General features: G+C 37.5%; 1 protein-coding gene across 1 annotated transcript in view; it reads left to right on the forward strand.

Annotated features, from left to right (window-relative positions):
- Positions 1–15,389, forward strand: part of STAG1 (stromal antigen 1) — a 296,042-nt gene that overhangs the window by 107,291 nt on the left and 173,362 nt on the right. The window contains exon 6 of the mRNA XM_045287455.1: positions 12,090–12,166. Coding sequence (XP_045143390.1) covers positions 12,090–12,166 — 77 coding nt within the window. The remainder of the gene's footprint in view (positions 1–12,089; positions 12,167–15,389) is intronic.

A 15,389-nucleotide genomic window follows, 5' to 3' on the forward strand; every position in this document is an offset into this window, starting at 1 on the left:
TTGTTTACCTTCAAGCCTTTAAGACCCCAGACGCTATATGTTTTGCTAGCCGGGCACTATCAGCTTTCTTTACCACATTTGATTATTCGCCCGCTTTGTCTTCATTGGTTGTATCGGGAAGGTGAGCATCAGGCAATGCCAATTTAATAGAACAAAGTATTCTTGCAATGAGGGAGTACTTGAATGGAGGCCCAGTGTCCTTCTGCTACCTTAATACTAAACCTATAAACATATGCCGATAGATCTATTCCCTATCCTCATATGTAAATATATTTTCATATGTACATGCCTTTATTTAGACCTCTATAAATGCCCTTTGCATCCTTACTCTCTTTCCACTATTATCTTTGGCTTACCTCTTGTCCCACTATCATGCTCAGCCTTCATCTTGGTTACATTACACTTGATCACTCCCTACCAGCCCTCCCACACCCTCCTCACCACCGATTTGGATCACTTGGTCCCTTGTCCCTGGATTTGTTAACACCACTACCTTTCCACCAACAACCCCTCCTCCCATGTCCCCCTGGAACTGTCGGTCCCATTGTTTTCTCCTCCAGATTGTTCATTCAACCAATCTTATTTAGACAGACCGGTGCAGATAACATGCACAAAAACAAGACCGCAAATCTAAGCAACAATATACAAAAAAACAACAAACCAATGACAAAAAAAAAACAAAACAAAACACAACAAGAAAGAAAAGCTTATAGTTAGTTCAAGGACTTTTTGTTGGCCTTTAGGAGGGTTTTCGAATTCAGTCTGTTGGGGAACCAAGCCCTGACCCCAAAGTCCACCTTCAGTATTCCCTGGGAACCTCGGGGCTTTGTTCTCTTGCTGTTCTGTTGCACTCCCTTACTGTTTTGCCTCCGTGTTGCGGGATCATATCGGGTGCATTTCCCACACTGTGTCTCTGGTGTTGTCCCCTGTATGGCTATGGATCATTGAGGGACGTTGTGTCTCATAGTGTGGCTGGCCATGTGGTCCTCTCTGTGGACTGGTTGCTCTAATCAGGAAAATCGTCCTCAAGGCCTGGTGGGCCAGGATGTGCTCCACTCTCTCCTCCCCCTTCATCTGCTCCCATGTGCTCCTATCAGATATGTCTCTCTCCCGGAGCTGCAGATTCAGTGCCATCCTTTGAAATAAATTCTTCTGAGGGGAAGGGCAGGTGTCCACAAAGTATTTGGGATATGGCCTGGCCCCTCAGACCTTTCTACTGGTTCTCTACTCCATGCTGGCATGTTGCATTCATATCTTGGAGCACTGGGTTGAAGTCTGGCGTCTCTTTCTCTGTGGAGATATGAAGAATATGCTCCCCTTGGGTGGGTTAGTGCCCTGTTCCCTCACAACCCATTTCTTTTTTATTATTATTAATTTTTTCCTTTCCCCACCTCCTTTTTAGTTGGCTACCATATGTATCCCTGTATTTGGTCTGGTCCCTGCCTTACTACCTGGTCCTTACCCCAGGAATGTTTGTATACAGTAACTTTTTCTCCATGCCCCTTTTGCATTTTTTTTTTTTAAAGCTTACCTCAGCGGACTCATGTTGTACTTGTCCTTTTGTGCTTGGCATACATCGCTTAGCATGATTTCCTCCAGATCTTCCCATGTAGCGATGTGCTTCACACGTTCATCACTGCTTTTTAGCGATGCTTAATACACCATTGTATGTATATACCACAGCTTTTTAATCCACTCATCAGTTGATGGAAATTTGGGTTGTTTCCAACTCCTTGCAATTGTGAACTGTGCCGCAATGAACATTGGAGCACAGATGTCTGGCCTTGGTTTGTTCCTTGCCTCTTCTGGGTATATGCCCAGTAGGAGGATTTCTGGGTCGTATTATAACTCGATTTCCATTTGATTTAGATATCGCCTGATTGATTTCCATCATGGCTGTACATACTTACAAGTCCATCAGCAGTGGATGAGAGTTCTTGTCTCCCCACAGCCTCTCCAAAACTTGTGGCTTTCTGATTTTTGGAATTGGTCTATCTTTGAGGGTATTATATGGTTCCTCATTATTGTTTTGATTTGCATTTCTCTTATGGCTAAAGATTGGGAGCATTTTCTCATATGTTTGTTGGCCGTTCATATTTCTGCCCCCGTAAAACTTCTGTTCAGGTCCTTTGCCCACCTCATCAGTGGGAAATTTTTTTTTTTTCTTTTTGGAAGCCAACAGAGTATCGTAGATTTTAGTAATAAGGCCTTTGTCTGATGTGTCATTGCTAAAGATGTTTTCCCAGTCTGCGGACTCTCTTAATACTCTCTTCATGAATTCTTTCGATGTACACAGGTGTTTTATATTAAGTATATCCAATTTGTCAATTTGTGCCTTCTCTGTGTTTGTGTCTTTTCCTATTTCTGATGGTCTATGTATTCCCTGTGCCAAAGTTCTCAAGTTGGTCCCTATTCCCTCATTGATAGCCCTAGTAGTTTGGTGTTTAACTTCAAGGTCTGTCATCCACCTTGTGCGTGGAGCGAGATTAGGGTCTTGCTTCATTTTTCTGCAGGTAAATATCCATTTTTCCCAGCACCACTTATAAAAGAGGGCATCTGCTCCCAATTGGATATTTTTGGGGCCTTTATCAAAGGTCAGTTGTATGTATGCTGATGCTTTTATTTCTGGGTTTTCTATTCTTTTCCATTGGTCTGAGTATCTGCCATTGTACCAATACCATGCGGTTTTGACAACTGTGGCTTTATAGTATGTGCTAAAGTCAGGTAAAGCAAACCTTCCCACTGTGTCCTTCTTCTTGAGGAGTTCTCTGCTAATTATGGGCTTCTTTCCCTTCCATATGAAGTTGGTAGTCAGTTTTTGCATTTCTTTGAAGAAAGATGAGTGTAATTGTACCTGGATTACATTAAAGTTACATAGTGCCTTAGGCAGAACTGACATCTGTACCATATTGAGTCTTCCAATCCATGAGCATGGGATATTCTTCCATTTGTTGAAGTCATTCTTGGTTTCTTGTACTAGTGGTCTGTAATCTTCCCTATATAGATCTTTTGTTCTTTTAGTCAGTTATATCCCTAGATATTTCAATTTTTGTTTTTCCATTGTGAAAGGTACAGCCTTTTTAATCTCTTCTGTGGTCTTATCTGATGTGTATAGCAGGCCGATCGACTTCTGTTTGTTGATCTTGTATCCTGCCACTCTGCCACTGTATTGCTTCAGTACTCCCCTTATGGAGCTTTTAATATTTTACATATTTAAAATTATATCATCTCCAAATAACGATAGTTTCACCTCTTCCTTCCCCAGACGAATACCTTTGATGCCTTTTTTTGCCTTATGCTGTTAGCTAAAAAACGCCAGCACGATATTAAATAAGAGTTAGGGACAAGGCGCATTCTTGTCTGGTCCCCTATTTCAGTGGGATTGTGTTCCTTTTTTCTCCATTGAGTACTACGTTGGCTGTTGGTTTTTCATATGTAGCTTGTATTGTCTTGAGGAATTTTCCTTCCATTCCTGTCTTCTCAAGTGTCTTAAACAGGAATTGCTTTTGGATGTTATCAAATGCTTTTTCTGTATCTATCGATGTTATCATGTGGTTCTTATAGTTTTTCATGTCAATGTGGCGAATGATATTAATGTTCTTTCGTATGTTGAACCATCCCTTCATCCCTGGTTTGAATCCCACTTGGTCATGGTGAATTATTTGTTTTATATACTTTTGTATTCTATTGGCCAATATTTTGTTAAGGATTTTTGCTTCGATGTTCATTAGGGATATTTGTCTGTAGTTCTCAGTTCTTGTGCGATCCTTGCCCGGTTTTGGTATCAGAGTTATACTAGCTTAATCGAAGATGTTCGGGAGTTTGCTGTCTTTCTATGTTCTTGGAAGAGTGTATGTTGGATTGGTGTTAATTTTTCCCTTAATGCTAGGTAGAATTCTCTAGTGAAGCTATCTGGTCCAGTGGATTTATTTGTTGGTAATCCCTTGAAAGCCTTGTCTATTTCTTTATTGTTATGGGTCTGTTGAAATTCTAGACATCCTTTGGGGACAAACTCAGAAGAGATTGTTTTTCCAAGAATTTGTCCATGTCGGTCTTGGGAGGAGACGAACCACTCGGTGCGATGTAACAACGATGAGAAATACAACTTTCCTCTAGTTCCTAAATGTTTCCTCCCCGATCCCACTTCCATGACTCGAATTCTACCTTGCAAGTCTGGCTAGACCAGTGGATGTACACTGGTACAGATAGGAACTGAAAATCCAGGGAATCCAGGGTGGATGAGCCCTACAGGACCAGTGGTGTGAGTGACGAAACAGGGAGGGTAAAGGGAGAATGGGTAGGAAAGAGGGAACCGAATACAAGGAACTATATGTGACCTCCTTCCTGGGGGACAGACAACCGAAAAGTGGGTGAAGGGAGACGTCGGACAGGGCAAGATATGACAAAATACCAATTTATAAACTATCAAGGACTCATGAGGGAGGGGGGAGCGGCGAGGGAGGGGAAAAATGAGGACCTAATGTCGGGGGTTTAAGTGGAGAGAAAATGTTTTGAGAATGATGTACAAATGCGCTTTACACAATTGATGTGTGTATGGATTGCGATAACAGTTGTATGAGCCCCTAATAAAATGTTTTAAAAAAAAAGAAGAAATATCTTTGTAAGATGAAAAGCCCATGAACAATGGATAATTAATAATAATATTGGTGAAAAAAATGAACTGAAAAAGACAAGCAAGAAAATATTTTTTTCTGATCAGACATAAACAAGCAAGCAAACATAAACCACATTTTGTTTAGTTCATAATATTTTATCTATAGATTTATAGATAGATCATTCATTGTCAATTTATTGTGGGATTAATTTCCTTCTATGTTAACTTCTTTATTAATTTCCTTTTATAACAAAATAAAATGATTTGAAAAATGAAAAAAAAATTTGTCCATGTCTTCCAAGTTGTTGAATTCATTGGAGTACAATCCTTTGTAGTATTGTGTAATTATGCTTTTGATTTCATTAGGGTTTGTTTTAATGTCCCCTCTTTCATCCCTTATTCTTGCTTTTGAAATTTGTTCCTCCTTTCTTTGGTTGAGTTTGCCATCCATCTATCGATTTTGTTTATCCTTTGAAAGAGCCATCTTTTAGCAGTATTAATTTGTTCCATGGTTTTATTTACCCTCCCCTTAATCTCAGCCCTGATTTTTATAATTTCTTTTCTTTTGCTAGTAGTAGGATTGTCCTGCTGACTCTGCTCTAGTTGTTGTAAATTTTGTGCCAGTATATCAATTGTGAGTCTCTCTTCCTCTCTCAGGTGTGCATGTCTTGCTATGAAACTTCCTCTGTTAACTACCTTTGCTGTGTCCCATATGTTCTGGTATGTCCTGTTCTCATTCTCGTTGGTTTCTAGAAATTTCATAATTTCATTTCTGAAATGTGCCAGTTATGTAGTCCTTTTGGAGTAGACAGTTATTCATCCTCCAATTGTTTACTCTTGTTTCCTTCATCTTCCTTTTGTGATTTCCAGCCTTATGGCACAGTGAGCAGAGAAGAGGCCATTTAGGATATCAGTGTGCTTAAATGTGTATAGATTCGCTTATGCCCCAGCAAGTGGTCTATCTTCGAATATGTCCCATGCGGGCTTGAAAGAATGTGAATTTTTTATTATTTGAATGAAAAGCTCTGTAAATATCCAGTCAAATTGTCTAAATGTTGTGGTTAGATCTCTAGCCTCCTTGTTGAGTTTCTTTCCCTGTGATCTATCTTTCTCAGAGAGCGGTGTATTGAAGTCACCTACTCTAATTGTTGAGGCTGTGAGTGTTGGAGTTTGGAGTATTTGGTTCGCGTATTTAGGGTCTCTCTCTTTCGAGAATACATGTTTACAATGCCTAGTGGTTCTTGGTCTACCATTCCCTTGAGCATTATATATACTGTCCCTCCTTATATATTTTTATCATTTGCACCTTGAGGTAAATTTTATCTGAGATTAGGATTGTAACCCTGCTTATTTTGAATAGCTATTTGCTTCGTATGGCTTACTCCAGCCTTTTATTCTCAGCCTATTTTTGTCTAGCGCCTTTAGATGTGTCTCCTGTTGGCAGCGGATTGATGCATTGTGTTTTCTAAGCCAGTTTGCTAGCCTCAACCTTTTAACGCCTGAGTTCAGGCCATTGATGTTCAGGGTTATAATATCCACCTACAGACTCTGGGATGTCATCTTACACCTTTTGTGTTGGGTATTTTCCTACCTTCCTTTCTTATCAGTGTTGTGCGTGCTCGTGTGTGTGTGTGTGTGTGTGTGTGTATGATTGTTTGTATCATTCTTGAGTTCTTCCATCCTTAAGTCAGTGCTGTCTTTGTGTCTGTTTTCTCTTTACTGCCCTCTGTTTGAGGTTGTACTATGTGGCGGTCTCTTATTTATGCTTAGTGAGTGTTGTTCTTCAACCCATACAGGGTTGGCAAGGATCTTTCGTAGGGCTGGGTTTCTCCTAATGTATTATTTGAGATTTTCCTTGTTTGGGAAAACTCTTCTCCATCTATCTTGATTGATTTGGCTGGGTAAAGTATTCTTGGGTTTGTGGTGTTTTCCTTCAATTTTTGGAATATGTGACTCCACTCTCTCCTATTCTACATTGTTTCTGCTGATTGGTCTGAGCATATTCTTATTTGGGAACCTTTATATGTTATTGTGTGTGTGTGTGTGTGTGTGTGTGTGTGTGTGTGTGTGTCCCCGCTATGCTCATGAGTTTCTCCTTTTCCTCAAAGTTGGATAGCTTAACTAATAAGTGCCTTGGTGACTTCTTGGGATTCAGCCTAGGTGGTGTTCTTTCAGCATCCTGAATGGTTTCCTGGTTTTCATTCATTAAGCTGGGGGGAAGTTTTACTCCAAGAATTCTCTCACTATTGTTGTAGATGACTTCTTTCTTGTGTCTTCCTCCAGTAATCCAATAATTCTAAAGTTGTTACTCTTCATAGCATCAGACATAGCTCGTAGGTTTTCTTCAGCTTCTCTGATGATCTTATTAGATTTTTGTTCGTGTTTGTTAAAGTCTGCTTGGCTGTCCTCCAATTCACTGGTGTGGTTCTCTGCTTCCTCCAGTCGATTTTCGAGGTCCATGTGTCTGCTACTGGTTTTTGTTATCTCCTCCCTAAGCTCTTGCATTTCCCTTTGTTGTATGGACTATATCTCCTCTATAATTTCATCCTTTTTCTGTGTTGTTTCCTTTATATCCTGTATGACTGAAAGCATTATTCTGAAAATTTCTTTCTGCGGCAGCTCAATGTCTGCTTCTTCTACGCATGTTGTTATATTCAGGACATCTTCTGCCATTGCCTTTTGTTTCTCCTGTTTTTTTCCTTGAGGTCTTTGGGCCTGATGGCTGTTTGCATTGCATTGTTTTAGAAGAGCCAGGTGCCATTTTCAAGGGAATCGAAGAGCACTGGCACTCTCTGGGAGACTTGTAGGACTGCCTCTTTGAACTGCCTATAGCTAAGTTCACTGTGGAATGCACCCACCACTTTATCCTCGTGTGACTTCCCTCTCGGGAGTTCCCCAGAAAGATGGTTGGTTGCCTGCTTTGGTGTTGCGGAAGTTGGATAGAGGTTCCTGCAGCAGCTTGGAACGTTGATGAGTGTTGGCTGAGCTGCTTTGTGCTTTGTGAGGCACTAAGGTAGGGAGGAAGTTCCCTCAGTCAAGTGGGACAACACAGGAAAAGTAAGAGCTCCCTGAGGCACACAGGCCCAGTAAGAAGTTGCGCAGAGTGTCCCCTGGTAGAGGTCGGCAGTGCTTCCCCAGCATTGGGCTAACTACACAGAGTGGAGCTCACCTACCTGGGTGTGGGGCAGCCGTAAATGCCCTATGCTTAGGGGGTGGTCTGGAGGTGGGCATGGGAGTGTGAGAGAACAGGAAAGAGACAAAGTGGGGGGGCGGGGGGAGTAAGCCTGCTGAGACTGTGGGTGGATAGATAGAAGAGAGGGAAACAAAAGTAACAGTGTAGCTAAGCTCCGATCCCTTCCCATCGGGATGCAAGAGTTTAGTCCTGGCCCCGAGGTGGTAGCAAGCTGTGGCTGTTTTGAGATTAAGCCCTAAGCGGGCTCTAAATGGTCCCAGCGCCAGCCAAGACAGTGACGGGCCTAAGGTCAAGCCCTAGACGGCCTCCAAAAGCTGCCAGCCTCTCAAAACCTTTGGGTTTGTGCCTACTTATGTTTCTGAAGCTCCTACTGCAATCCAGCAGTGTTGAATTTCCCTCTAAACGACTCTCCCGGGCTGATTTCTGCCAGAATTATCTCAATGAATCCTGGTGGCATAATGATTAAGTGCTTTGACTAATTGAAAATTTGGTCTTTAAACCTAATGGAAAAGTTGGGTGTTAAAAACCTACTCAGCAACTACACATAAGAAAGACGTGATAACCAGCTTCCATAAAGATTACCTCTAAGAAAACTCTTTGGGTGAGTTCTATTCTATCATTTGTGGCACTATGGGTAGGAATTCATAGCACCAGCAACAGTCGTTTTCCGAGTTGGCTTCCAGCAGTAGTCCTTCATTCCTTGCCACTTGGATCATTCCAAAATTTTAAGTATGTTTATTACATGGTAACTGATTTCTTAAAGATCTAGTTAGTTATCCAGGAGAGAAAAACAGCTGTACAGTACTGCCCACATCTCTAATCACACATGCTCATTCTCTCTTTTCTTATTTTATATGTTAGATAAGGTTCATTAAATTCATCATTGTCCAGTGGGTATTACATAAAGGTGAAAATAACTAGTTACAGGCTGGGGCCCAGAGATTTTAAAATAAAATTGGTCAAAATTAAAAATATGTATGCATATTTACTTTTATCCATATGACTTACTCTGTAGCAAAGAAAATATGAGTTTTTTTAAACTTAAGACCGTTTAATTCCTCATTGTTCTAAATCCAGGACTAATAGGAAAACAAATTGTTCATATACACATCTCAGTAATCCTGTATGACAAGTATATTTTATAGGTGAGTCAAAATAGACTCAGTGGCAGTGAGCTCAAGCTTCTTGGTTTTGTATTTTATAGGCAGTGTTTTCTATAATTGTGGCGTATACTAATATAAGCCATGTGTGTCATAAATTACATTTGATCTCTCACCATAACAATCTGTTGACCTTATGTGTATATTTGTCAATTAATGGTGAAATATTACTATTTTTATTGAGTTGTAGAATTTCATTGATGATCCCTGTAGAACAAGACTTCTAACCTATTCAGAAATGAGTTTTTAAAACCATTTTCCTCTTATGAACTCTTATGTTTTAAAATGGTTGATAAGGCCTCTAGCTTAGTTATCTATAGAGACAGCATCACACATTTCTCTTCTTTTATAATCAGTGGTCCCTTGTCTTGAAATAGTTGGCAATTGCAGTTGTGGCCCTCACTCTGTGGCACATATCAAGCTCTTTATTTTGTAATATTGTGACTTCTGTCTGGTGCTTGGGAGCACTTCCAATAGGACTTTGTATAAGCCCTGTAGTATTTTTCAATGTTTTCTATGTTGTACTAATCAGTGAAAAATAGTGATAATTGTGAAAAGACCCCATTTTACTGGGTAGTGAGCATATCTTATTCTGGATTACTGATAAATAATACTCCAAATTACTCTGTTCATTTAATGGTAACAGTGTTTTCAAACTTTTCCAAGTTCCTTTCCTGTCTTCTTTTTTATCTTCAACATCTTAATTGCTTTCTTTATTCAAACTTTAAAAACATTCTTTTTTGTTTTAAGTAGAATTGTGGAAACAAAGTTTAGATGAGTGTCTTTATTGCTTAATGACTGTTTTAGAGCATTTTGGACAATTATGTGGAGTAGCTGAGAATATTTAATAATGTAAACTTAGGTACATTTTATAAATAATATTTTCACATTTTTCTGAATAGGTATTGAATGTCCACTTGCTAATTGCATATATAGCTTCACTGTAGTTTGTCTAGATTGTTGCAGATCAGCTAATGTTATAAATATTTATGAGTTTTATAGCTGATTGGATTGAATGGCTGATTATGTATGTAGCATTTTTTATATGGACTCATTTTTTTCCTTGAAAAGTGGGAATAATCTAGATAGATTGGTCATGTAATGGTAGAGATTTAATATAAAAAAATGCGAAACTTTCGTCTGAACCAAACATCAAAAGATGTTTAATGGTAGAAATTTAATTAACATAATACATAGCTTTAGTTTAAACCAAACATCAAAAGATGTTATGCTCAGAGATCAAGTATAATTTATGAAACACATGGCTTATACGAGTATACCCCAAAATTATAGAAAACACTGCCTATAAGTTTTGAAATATAATTTCAAAATAAAGCCATTAAGAAGAACCTGAGTAATTTTAATCTGATCCAGTGTTTCACCATCATTGTCAATAGAATTTTATGTGTATGTATAGGACTCCTCGCAATCAAAATTGACTCGATGGCATGCAACAACATTAATATAAACAAATTATTTTCATATGTCTTAATTTTATAATTAATTTTATTTCTTCAGTACTTACTAATGACAATTTACCTATCAGTACAATGCCATGTACAAACCTATGAAATCCTACTTTTTCTTTATGGCAATATACTTTTAAGATTTATAAAATGTTTCTATGATCTGAACAAGTTTAAATACCAATGATGGTGTATGTTATCTAACAGTACCTTATTGGTTAATTTTAGGAATTTGAGAGAAAGCTGTTTTTCCGTCAGATCCAGCATTTATGATACACAATGTAATAGAGATTTCATGTATATTGAATTTTTAAATATTCTTCCAAAGCAATTAAAAGTCAATATTAACAAATAAACAGAGTGTATTAATAAAAGACTGTAAACGGCTGTTTTGTTATACTGATTGTGACAATGGGGAGTAGGGAGCTCCAAAAAGTTAATGGATAAATGGAATTTTATTCACAAGTTTTGATCATCTACCCACCCCCTGCAAAAAAAATCATAGTATACAGATTTATCATTTGGGTCAGATTATATTAAGAAACATTTTCCTTTTTAACCTAGCCCTCTTAACTTTTATTGGGAATATCATGGTGTATTATATTCCAAAATTTTATTTGAATTGACATTTTTAATCACTTTCAATGAACATATCACAGGTTGTGACTCCCACTGATTTAGTAAATCTTAATCTTAAGGATTCTTAAACTTCTTAATTTATAATTATGCAGGCCAAGGGTTCTCTGCATCCAAGTTCGATTTTGAATTTTATTTCCATTCCTTTATATTTTTAAAGAACTTTTCAAGATAAACTATTCTGTTTCTTAACTTTATATAAAAAGTAATATTTTGGGTTTTTTTTAATTGTTTAGTTTGGGGCTCATACAACTCTTACTAGCACAATCCACACATACATCAATTAAGAAGTAATACTTATAAACTTATTCATATTTGAAATAGAAATGAAGTGACTAAGATAATCGAACCATACCACTGCCATAGAATCTATTTCAACTCACGGTGATCTTAAATAACAGAATAGAACTGATCTCGAGGGTTTCCCAGAGTAAATCTTAAAAAGTTGACTTCCTTTTTTCACCTACAGGGTGACTGATGTGTTTGAACCCTTTCAGTTAGTTGTCTATTGTTTAATTCACTACCTCCCAGTGTTCTTAGCTAAAATAGTATGAAAGATATGAGAAAGGATTAACTTTTACTTTGATTGGTAATTAAATAGACATTCCTAAAAAATTAAAAAAGTTACTAAGCAGCTTTCGATGCTGAGAATAATGATTTTACTGAAATGTATATAAAATCAGGATATTTAATCTTGGTTTACAACAGGAACCATAGCTGAAGGAGATAGATAAGCTCTTATGTTTAGAGCTTTTAGGAGTAAGTCAGCCAGTATATATTTAAATCAATCCTTAGGTACTTTCCTAATATAAATTTATTGTTTTATTGGTTTTTTTTTTCACATGCATATCTTCTTAATGGAATATTAAGTGGTGTTAAGTGTCTAAAGAATTTTAACATTGTAAGCAGAGATTCCTGTACATGACTATGGGAATGTTGGGCAGAAAGAGAATTTAGCATTTAACTAAAGAGAAAAATGGCATAGAAAAAGATTAACTATAAAATCTGTTGTTCTACAGGTACTGTGAGAATAGAGATGTTTCGAAATATGCAGAATGCAGAAATCATCAGAAAAATGACGGAAGAATTTGATGAGGTATAGTATTTATACACATTTCCAATTATACTTTGAAATTTTGAATATTTTAAGTTTTGATTTAGAGCCTAGTATAAAGGAAAAAAGAGTTTTATTGATATGAAAATTCATCCTATTAGTTCTAAAATTATTAATAATTGGAGATTTTATTACATTGCATGGAGAGTTAGTATTGAATGATAACTAATAATATATAATGTTAAGAGTTATTCCAGGTAAAAAGTTATTCTTGATATTATTCATTCTTGAAAACCTCATATACCCAAATTCATAGATGTATCTTAAACAGTTTCGTTATCTGTAGTATATTTGTACCACATTAAAAGAAAACTTAAAAAAGAAACTGTTCAGAAATTTAAAAGCCTGAGTTAGGGGGACTTAGGAAATTATTATTTTCCTTAATTCCATTTTTCTATGAACTTTTTGAAGCTCTCTCATACTTATAGAGGTGCTCGGAGTGAATCATCTTATTTAAAGACTTGGAGAAGTAATGAAAAACCAGTTTAAATGTATTTAACCCAGAATTTCTCAAAAATTATACGAGGTCCTCTTTATTATTTACATATCACCCTTAAGCTCCTAGTTAGGATACTTTGCTTGAAACCATTTAAATTCCCATTTAGCTTATGTTTTTTCCTTTACTCGCCTTCTAGAATTAATCACCCTTATACAATGGACTGTGTAAGACATGAAATAACAATAATAGTATATAATTGAGCAAGGATTCATGAGAGCATATGAAGGTGGAGGCGGGAGGGGAATAAAGAGGAGCTGATAGTAAGGGCTGAAGTAGAAAATGTTTTGGAAAGATTGATGGCCACATATGTATGTGTGCTTAATACAGTTATAAGATTTGTAAGGGCCCCTCAATAAAATAATTAATTAAAAATATAATCAGTCACCCTCTCCATTTGTTGAAATGTTCCTTTGATTGTAATTGCTAAAATAGTTTCACACTTTTAATTTTTGTATTGCATTTATGGTGAACCCATTGTGTCATACATACTTAGGCCATCACCAGTTTTAGCACTCTGTTTTATTTGTAGACATTTTATATTGTTACAGATGATCTCTTTTTTAGCTTTAAACCATATCCTCAAAGATTTTTTTGTTGTTGTTCTAAATCCACTTAGTCCACTCTTGGTTTGGAAATATGGGAGCTCAAGGTTTTTATTGTTATTTTTAATTGAAAAATGTAATTAAAGTAGATGATAAAACATTGACATTAAAAAGTACATAGCAAAACATAGAATTCTGGTCAGGTATTTCCCTTTTGTAGCATTATAAAAGCTTTCTTTTTTAAAATCATTTTATTGTGGGCTCATACAACTCTTATCCCGATCCATCCATCCATCCATCCATCCATCCATCCATCCATTGTGTCAAAGACCTTTGTATAATTGTTGCCATCATCATTCTCAAAACATTTGCTTTCTACTTGAACCCTTGCTATCAGCTCCTCATTTTTCCCCCTCCTTCCCTATAAAAATGTTATGTGCAACTTTATAGATACAATTTTAAAGTGGCTTTCACACTATTTTTGTCCCATTCCTTATAGGTTAGGTATTTTACCTTGTTTTCCAATATATATATCCCCCATCATTGGTCCTCATTTTTATAATCCCAGAAGCTCTGAAATTCAGATTTTGTAATTGAAAAAACATTTGGTCTTAGCATGAGATTATTTGTCCCGACCTGCAAGAATGTCAATGCAGACCCTGGAGGAGGGAGTGGGAATTGAGGGGAACAAGAGACATGAGAAAAGGAGACAAGACAGTATTCTGATCAAGTTTGTCTTTATTGAGTAAAAGGTTACAGCCTATATGGGCCAGGGGAAGGGAAACACCAGTCGCACATGTAAATTAGGCCACTTTGGTAATAGACCAATCGAGGAGTCCAGGGGAGCGCGCCCTCAGTAACGGTTTACAGTCTTCAACCAGGTACGCGAAGTGACATCATTTTACGCAAATCAGGTGCAGGCACTAGATGTGTAGATAGGGTGAAGACAATCTCCTACGCAATCAAGGGGAAGCAGGCTATAGGTGCTAATCTCAAGAATGTCACTTTGTATGGAATCCCCCCCTCATCTGTTTCTAGGCAGATTTGAAGGTAAAACTCAGCCGTCCCAAGGACAGGCTATTCAGAGGGGAGATAACATAATAACAAAAACTATGTCACGTAGGCGGGAATGGAAAAGTACTGACTCTGACAAAATATAGTGAAGATGAAGATTGAGCGGAATGGCCCCGGACAATTATTTAAAACTTTTATTTAACCCAGTTTGTATAAAGATTCATCTATATTGCTTTTGAGATACAAGGGGGCTTCTAAATGTTTGTGGAAATTTTCCATTTGTACATATGTTGCCATCTTCGAGCATATTTGTACATATGTTGCCATCATCCTTTTCCAAACATTTTCTTTCTATTTGAGACCTTGGTATCAGCTTAATTTTTCCTCCTTTCTTCACGAACCCTTGATCGTTTATAAATTATTATCTTCATATCGTACACTGACTGCTGTCTCCCTTCACCCATATTTCTGTTGTTCGCTCCCCCTTTGGGTGGTGGGCGGTTATACATCAATCATTGTGATCTCTTTCTTCTCTCTCCCACCCATTTTCCCCTTACCCTCATGTTATCACTACTGTTCATGCCGTGTTTTTCTGCCTTGGATTCCCTGTGTCTAGAGCTCTTATAATATGTACCAGTGTACATGCTCTGGTCTAGCCAGATTTGTAAGGTAGAATTTGGGTCATGATAGCGGGGAAAGAAAGCATTAAAGAAACATAGGAAAGTTCTATGTTACTTTGATGCTATACTGCACCTAGGCTGCTTCGTCCTTTCCTTGTGACCTTTCTGTGAGGGGATGTCCAATTATCTACAAATGAACTTTGGGTCTCCACTCCGCTCCCCCCTATACCCTCCTCGTTCACATCAATATGATTTTTTTCCCTGGGTATTCTGATGACTTACGCTTGATCCCATCAAAACCTCACACAGGCTGGTGTGCTTTTTTCTTGTGGGCTTTTTTTGTTGCTTCCCAGCTAGATGGCCGCCTGTTTATCTTCAAGCAAAGTGTTCTTGCGTTGAGGGAGTACTTGAGTAGAGGCCCAATGTCTTTCTGCTACCTAATTATTTAACATATATGTACATAGAACTATGTCACTATTGTTTATAAAAATATATTTACTTATGTACATGCCTGTGTTTATACTTCTATA

The sequence above is a fragment of the Echinops telfairi genome, unplaced genomic scaffold, assembly GCF_000313985.2.
Source record: "Echinops telfairi isolate 266 unplaced genomic scaffold, ASM31398v2 ScPeMD7_16;HRSCAF=60, whole genome shotgun sequence".
NCBI lineage: Eukaryota > Metazoa > Chordata > Mammalia > Afrosoricida > Tenrecidae > Echinops > Echinops telfairi.